At 38.1% G+C, this 8719-nt stretch overlaps 1 protein-coding gene across 1 annotated transcript in view; it reads left to right on the forward strand.

Moving 5' to 3' along the window:
* LOC107575713 (contactin-1a-like) overlaps positions 1-7937 on the forward strand; it is a gene marked incomplete at its 5' end in the record, with an annotated part of 26706 nt that extends 18769 nt beyond the window's left edge. The window contains 7 exons of the mRNA XM_016262060.1: positions 262-269; positions 909-1096; positions 1711-1834; positions 1957-2118; positions 3072-3221; positions 7077-7147; positions 7833-7937. Of these exons, the coding sequence (XP_016117546.1) occupies positions 262-269; positions 909-1096; positions 1711-1834; positions 1957-2118; positions 3072-3221; positions 7077-7147; positions 7833-7937 (808 nt within the window). The remainder of the gene's footprint in view (positions 1-261; positions 270-908; positions 1097-1710; positions 1835-1956; positions 2119-3071; positions 3222-7076; positions 7148-7832) is intronic.
* Between the last annotated feature and the right edge of the window lie 782 nt (positions 7938-8719).

Consider the following 8719-nt stretch of genomic DNA (forward strand, 5'->3'; position numbering starts at 1 on the left):
CTAACAACCATCCAGAACACCCTAACAACTGCATAGCACCATCCTAGTCTTAACAACCACCCAGAATACCTATGAAGCTGCAAAGTTACACCCTAACAACCATCCAGAACACCCTAACAACTGCATAGCAACATCCTAGTCTTAACAACCACCCAGAATACCTATGAAGCTGCAAAGGTATACCCTAACAACCATCCAGAACACCTTAACAACTGCATAGCAACATCCTAGTCTTAACAACCACCCAGAATACCCATGAAGCTGCAAAGGTACACCCTAACAACCATCCAGAACACCTTAACAACTGCATAGCAACATCCTAGCAATCACCCAGAACACCATAGTAACCTCATATCTACCTACTAGCCTAGCAACCACCCAGAAAACCTTGGAAACTGCAAAGTAACACCCTAACAACCATCCACAACACCATAGCAACACCCTAGCAACCACCCAGAATGTACTACAATACCCACCCAAAACATACTAGTAACTGCAAAGCAACACCCCACCAACCACTCAGAACATAGAAACTATCTAGTAACCACACTGAATACTCCATCCAGAACAGGCTACCATCTGCAAAGCAACACCCCAGCAGCCTCTCAGAGCACTTTAGCCGAGTAACCACCCAGAATACTTCAGAAACTGCATAGCAACACCCTAGCAACCTCCATAGCAACCATCCAGAACACATCTGTTTGTCTGACAGACTGAATGGCATTAAAACCGTCTAACTTTAATCTTTAAAACCTACTTCAGACGTTCTTGCTGGGCTTTTCTCACATGAACGCCACAGTTTGTAATCTAGCTGAGTTTGTGTTTGTTGGTTGCGTGTGATGTGATGGATAAGCGTCTGAGCATGCTGAGAAGTGAGAGGCGTTCTCCTGCATTCAGAGCATAACGAGTGTCTCTCTCCTCAGACGCCACGAAGATCACTCTGGCTCCGTCTAACGCTGACATCAGTGTGGGCGAGAGCACCAGGATGGAGTGCGCTGCGTCACATGACCCCAGCCTCGACCTCACCTTCATCTGGTCCCTCGACGCACGCGCCATCGACTTCGACCAAGACAGAGAGCATTACGAGCGCAAAACGGTCATTTCAGTCTTCAGCTGCTTAATACTGATGACAAACATCTGATAATTATTTATTTAGTTTTAATGAATCAAGACTCTTCATTAATAGTACCATTGTGGATGCCTTAACACCAGAAACAATAACTTTAATGACAACTATAACGATAACTATAATAATTATAATTATAATGATAACTATAAAGGTAACTATAATGCTACTTATGAAAACTGTAATGCTACTTTTATCTATGACAATTAGTAGGATGAAACTACTGTATAACAGTAATTATGATTATAATGATAAGTATAACGATATTGGTAACTATAATGATAACTGTCACAATAACTATACTAATAATTATAACAATCGTAACTAAAATGTTTATAACTATAATAATGAATATATTGATAACCATAACAATAACATACTCTAACTGGGACTTATCATATTGCTCTTTTGTTGGTTTTGATTGCTTCTGTTGTCCTCATTTGTAAGTGGCTTTGGATAAAAGCGTCTGCTAAATGACTAAATGCGAATGCAAGGTTATAGTTATCATTACAGTCATTGCTGAGGGTGTGAACAGGTGTCTTGTGTATTTTGCAAGTGTATTAATTGAAATGATTGTTGGTCAGGCCGGGACGTCCAGCTCAGAGCTGTTGATCAGTAACACACAGCTGAGACACGCGGGACGTTACAGCTGTACAGCGCAGACGCCGGTGGACAACGTCACGGTCTCCGCGGAGCTGGTGGTCAGAGGTCAGACAGGCTTTTTATCTTCACATAAACCTTAGGTCTTCGTGAGCTGAGCTGAGCTGCTGATGTACCCCGTATCTCCAATTGTGTGTACATCACTAGCTCCCGTGTCTCCTCATCCTCAGGTCCCCCAGGTCCTCCTGGAGGTGTGCGAGTGGACGGGGTGATGACCAGCAGCGTGAGGGTGACCTGGAGTCACGGGACGGATAACTTGAGTCCCATCTCCAAATACAGCGTCCAGTACAGAGACGTGCGAGCGCAGCAGGACTGGAGAGACGCCTCCACCTGTGAGTACATCACCACACTTCTTTTCAGTGATGATACATGAGTGTGTGTGTGAATAATTACAGTTTTCTTCAACTGCTTGCACACAAAATCTTTACTTGTCACACAGTTTCTGAAACCTGACACTCAAACAGCAGAAGCACACACCAAATCTGCAAAACCATACACTGATTCTCAGCCTTTGACTCGGTTTGCAATTTCATAAAACACTTTTTTTGCAAAACACAACACACAATTCTCTATGTAACACACACAAATCTAATAGGAAGTATCTTGATTTCCTTTTTCAAACACAACCAATACTAATACTGTAACACACTAACTCCTCACATGTGCTTTACTGAACACCAACCCATCATGCTTTACACCAGGCCTATATATACACATCTACACAACTACACATGCTGTGTAATACTGTATTCACAACCACAAATGCTTACAGAAAAAAGTTTGGTTTCAATCTTGCTTTCGTGTTTACCGTGAATCGTTCAACATCTCTGTGCCAGTTACTTTCAATCTTGAACAGAAATGAACACAGGAGCTCATGAAAGAAGAGATTTGGGTTTTGAATAACTGTGGGCATCTGATATATCCAAAGTACAATGTTATGGCAAAGGTGTTTGCAACGTAAGACAAATGTTTGCTTTGGAGATGTGTTTGCGATATTTTGAATGCAGTGCTTCATTTTGCAAGAGATGCGAGGCATTTTGCATTTTGTGTGTGCGGTTCTTGGATGTGTGTGTAAAGTTTTGTAAAAAAGTGGCAAAGTTTAGAAAATGTGTAAGCAGTTGAAAAAAAAAACTGTAATATAGTAATATACTTTTCTGCATATTTGAGGGGATTATTTAATTTGATAAGCATCTGTTAATAAAGTGTGGCTTGACTAAAGCACTAGTTCAGATCTAAACCAGTCCCAGTGAGTCTGTGTATTTATCCAGTGATTCTGTGTCTTCAGCTCCAGTGAATGTGGAGGGAAATGCAGAAATGTCCTCCGTGATCAATCTGACGCCCTGGACGGAGTATGAGTTCAGGGTCATCGCCACCAACACGCTGGGCACCGGACCCCCGAGCGACCCCTCGCCCACAATCACCACCAGAGAAGCCAGTGAGCTCCTTCTGTCCTCATCTGAGGAAACAATCACCTGCGGTTTATTGCCATTCACGTGTTTGTTTAACCCAGCTACTGCATTCAGCCCGTTTTGACCTGGAAGCAATGCATAACAATTTCAAGGGTTTCATTCAAACAAACAAACTTTAGAAATGAGACTATCAAAATACATATCATTTATTTTTTATGATTAAAAAAATACTTTTGTAAAATATATTTAGCCTCATTATTACATCTCACACACATTTAGGACTGAATTCTGCTAATAAACAACACACTAGATGTAACGTGCATAACAAATGAACTATATCAAATGAAATACAGCCCAGCGGGGTGCACAAGAAAAGTTCAAAGACTAAATAGTCTGAATTTGATAAAGGACAGAGGTTTGAAAAGAAGAAGCCTGCATTTCATTTGATGAACCATTGCAGCGTGGAGAACCTTTTCATGATAAAGTGAAAGTTTATGCAAGTGAAAGGAATATATTTTGTTTTAAAGCATTCCAGACTAATATTGATGTTGTTTTATTAGAAAATGTAGGTTTCATAAATCGGGACTATTTTTGAGCAGTCATGAGTTACAAGTTTAAAAAAAAAATGTCATTCAATTCTGTTAATTCCAGTGGAGTTAATACTGGTAATTCTCAGATTGATTGTTCTTATAAGTTTCATATAATGATATACTCAGATAAAGTTTATCATGAATACTGAAATGCATCGCAGTGGTTTTCATGTATAATTCATGCATAATGGGAAATGTTTAAGAATTTCTCATATTTTTAATTAGTAAAAAGGAGGCTAAATGCAGTAAAAAGATGGTAATAACAGTCACTGCTGTGTGTGTGCACTTGGAAGGGTTAGTTTGTCCTTTTCCTTTTCCTTAGTTGAAAATGACCAGAAGTCAAGTTTAATAAGCTTACGTTCCACCAGGTCCAAACGGAGCCGGCATGCAAAATGTGCAGGCAGTTTTTGAATGTATTATTATGTGTCTGTCCATACGGGACGGATAACTTGAGTCCCATCTCCAAATACAGCGTCCAGTACAGAGACGTGCGAGCGCAGCAGGAATGGAGAGACGCCTCCACCTGTGAGTACATCACCACACTTCTTTTCAGTGATGATACATGAGTGTGTGTGTGAATAATTACAGTTTTCTTCAACTGCTTGCACACAAAATCTTTACTTGTCACACAGTTTCTGAAACCTGACACTCAAACAGCAGAAGCACACACCAAATCTGCAAAACCATACACTGATTCTCAGCCTTTGACTCGGTTTGCAATTTCATAAAACACTTTTTTTGCAAAACACAACACACAATTCTCTATGTAACACACACAAATCTAATAGGAAGTATCTTGATTTCCTTTTTCAAACACAACCAATACTAATACTGTAACACACTAACTCCTCACATGTGCTTTACTGAACACCAACCCATCATGCTTTACACCAGGCCTATATATACACATCTACACAACTACACATGCTGTGTAATACTGTATTCACAACCACAAATGCTTACAGAAAAAAGTTTGGTTTCAATCTTGCTTTCGTGTTTACCGTGAATCGTTCAACATCTCTGTGCCAGTTACTTTCAATCTTGAACAGAAATGAACACAGGAGCTCATGAAAGAAGAGATTTGGGTTTTGAATAACTGTGGGCATCTGATATATCCAAAGTACAATGTTATGGCAAAGGTGTTTGCAACGTAAGACAAATGTTTGCTTTGGAGATGTGTTTGCGATATTTTGAATGCAGTGCTTCATTTAGCAAGAGATGCGAGGCATTTTGCATTTTGTGTGTGCGGTTCTTGGATGTGTGTGTAAAGTTTTGTAAAAAAGTGGCAAAGTTTAGAAAATGTGTAAGCAGTTGAAAAAAAAAACTGTAATATAGTAATATACTTTTCTGCATATTTGAGGGGATTATTTAATTTGATAAGCATCTGTTAATAAAGTGTGGCTTGACTAAAGCACTAGTTCAGATCTAAACCAGTCCCAGTGAGTCTGTGTATTTATCCAGTGATTCTGTGTCTTCAGCTCCAGTGAATGTGGAGGGAAATGCAGAAATGTCCTCCGTGATCAATCTGACGCCCTGGACGGAGTATGAGTTCAGGGTCATCGCCACCAACACGCTGGGCACCGGACCCCCGAGCGACCCCTCGCCCACAATCACCACCAGAGAAGCCAGTGAGCTCCTTCTGTCCTCATCTGAGGAAACAATCACCTGCGGTTTATTGCCATTCACGTGTTTGTTTAACCCAGCTACTGCATTCAGCCCGTTTTGACCTGGAAGCAATGCATAACAATTTCAAGGGTTTCATTCAAACAAACAAACTTTAGAAATGAGACTATCAAAATACATATCATTTATTTTTTATGATTAAAAAAATACTTTTGTAAAATATATTTAGCCTCATTATTACATCTCACACACATTTAGGACTGAATTCTGCTAATAAACAACACACTAGATGTAACGTGCATAACAAATGAACTATATCAAATGAAATACAGCCCAGCGGGGTGCACAAGAAAAGTTCAAAGACTAAATAGTCTGAATTTGATAAAGGACAGAGGTTTGAAAAGAAGAAGCCTGCATTTCATTTGATGAACCATTGCAGCGTGGAGAACCTTTTCATGATAAAGTGAAAGTTTATGCAAGTGAAAGGAATATATTTTGTTTTAAAGCATTCCAGACTAATATTGATGTTGTTTTATTAGAAAATGTAGGTTTCATAAATCGGGACTATTTTTGAGCAGTCATGAGTTACAAGTTTAAAAAAAAAATGTCATTCAATTCTGTTAATTCCAGTGGAGTTAATACTGGTAATTCTCAGATTGATTGTTCTTATAAGTTTCATATAATGATATACTCAGATAAAGTTTATCATGAATACTGAAATGCATCGCAGTGGTTTTCATGTATAATTCATGCATAATGGGAAATGTTTAAGAATTTCTCATATTTTTAATTAGTAAAAAGGAGGCTAAATGCAGTAAAAAGATGGTAATAACAGTCACTGCTGTGTGTGTGCACTTGGAAGGGTTAGTTTGTCCTTTTCCTTTTCCTTAGTTGAAAATGACCAGAAGTCAAGTTTAATAAGCTTACGTTCCACCAGGTCCAAACGGAGCCGGCATGCAAAATGTGCAGGCAGTTTTTGAATGTATTATTATGTGTCTGTCCATCCTCAGTAGTACTATTGGACTATTTTTGAGCAGTCATGAGTTACAAGTTTTAAAAAAAATGTAATTCAATTCTGTTAATTCCAGTGGAGTTAATACTGGTAATTCTCAGATTGATTGTTCTTATAAGTTTCATATAATGATATACTCAGATAAAGTTTATCATGAATACTGAAATGCATCGCAGTGGTTTTCATGTATAATTCATGCATAATGGGAAATGTTTAAGAATTTCTCATATTTTGAATTAGTAAAAAGGAGGCTAAATGCAGTAAAAAGATGGTAATAACAGTCACTGCTGTGTGTGTGCACTTGGAAGGGTTAGTTTGTCCTTTTCCTTTTCCTTAGTTGAAAATGACCAGAAGTCAAGTTTAATAAGCTTACGTTCCACCAGGTCCAAATGGAGCCGGCATGCAAAATGTGCAGGCAGTTTTTGAATGTATTATTATGTGTCTGTCCATCCTCAGTAGTACTATTGCTGATAGTGATCTGATTAAACCACTAACACTAAGTATTAAGCATCAGTGTGTTAGTCCTCCAGCAGCATTCTGGGTAACCGCCCACAACATACAGTAGCACCACTGGAATAATCTAGAATACCATAGTAACTAGTAATTGCATAGCAATGCCTTAGCAAGCATAATTACTGTAATTACTTTCTCTGTAGGGCCTGTTGTGGCTCCGTCAGAGATCGGTGGAGGAGGAGGAACCAGCCGTGAGCTCACCATCACATGGACGGTACCAGTGCTCATGTTTCTCACATGAAGACCAGTGGCATGTGTATTCTAGAAATCAGAAAAATCCCTCACCAAATACCAGCAAAATGCAGCTCTCTCTTTCAATTTCAATTTCAAAGTCATCTAAATGCACATTTAAGTGTTTATTTCATTGCACTTTATCTGTTTGCGTCTGTAGATTTCAATTCATATCTTTAATCAACCAATCCATATTTTTTAAAATGTGTTTCTCCACTTCAGCAGCACTTCCATACACCAAAACTTAGAGTTTTATTCCTCTCTATATTCTGAAGGTTTTTACTGAGGGGTTTGTTCATATTTCGTTCACACCGATTTATACAACATTTTATTCCTAAAAACACGGTGAAAATGTTTTCTGTCTGTTGACAGTATTTTCGGATTTATGGAGTGATAAAAAGAGAATCTGTTAAAACCTTTAACGGTAGTATATCAACAAAATCAAACAAGGACTTTTGAACCGTATTATACAATGATAATGAATCATTTTTATATTTAAACAACATTTGATTTGTATATTTAAATGGCTTGTAATGCAAAATGTAATAATGCGTCATGATTCGTCAGCTGGGGAAGTATATATTAGTTTAAGAGTTTACTCTATTCACCTTTGCTATCTTGCCTTTGGTTAAAACCAAAAACTGTTTTGATGTGGTTTGCGTCTGCAGCCGGTCCAGCCGCAGTACTACTACGGCAGTAATTTTGGCTACATCATCGCCTTCAAGCCTCATAAGGAATGGGTGATTATTGAGTCAATGAGAATGTGTGCTTAAATGAATCGGTTAAATTAGTAAATCAGGGATTCACATCAAAGATACTGTGTGATTTGCTAACACTAAGTAGTGGTTATATTTTCATATGTGGTGGTTAAAGTATAATTTCATAGTTCTATATTCAGTATATTTTGAATTTAAAACATTAATCTGATAACGTTATACATGCAATTGTAACTGCAGTGTAAATGCATTCATGGCATCTCTGAGGTGCATTAAACAGTCTGTGTAAATCCATCTAAATGCCACTTCTGATGCAGCTTCTGTGCCACTTCTGCAGTGCAAAGCTGGATGTTGTTGATATCGATTTCATTTGACTGGTATCAGGATTATAATATTTACATTTAGATTAGATTGTTAGATTGAAATAATACACAAATAACATATAAACAATGACATGACAATACAATATATAAACACAATTTATAAAATAAAGCTACATTTAGAATATAAATTAAAACAGACTTCCAAACACAATATTCTACTTGACAAATTTCTGGTTATTCATTTTGCATATGCTTTTTATGCAAAGTAACTTACAAATGAGGAAACTCAAAAGCAGTTTTTTGTACTATTTAGCGGTCAAGCTCCTTGTGTAATCATTAATTTTCTTAATTTCTCCCTGGGAGTCTGTGGGAGCCCATAAAACCCCTTGCAGGAAAGTTATGACGTCTGGCACACAGATAGTGGACAGTATCAACATTAACCACAGCACATTTGGAGCCTCTAACTCAAAACCTTTAGCGCCACCAACATCTCAAATTTGCACTCATGTTTATGCT

This window comes from Sinocyclocheilus grahami, unplaced genomic scaffold, assembly GCF_001515645.1.
Source record: "Sinocyclocheilus grahami isolate Dianchi unplaced genomic scaffold, SAMN03320097.WGS_v1.1 scaffold2833.1, whole genome shotgun sequence".
Taxonomy (NCBI): Eukaryota; Metazoa; Chordata; class Actinopteri; order Cypriniformes; family Cyprinidae; genus Sinocyclocheilus; species Sinocyclocheilus grahami.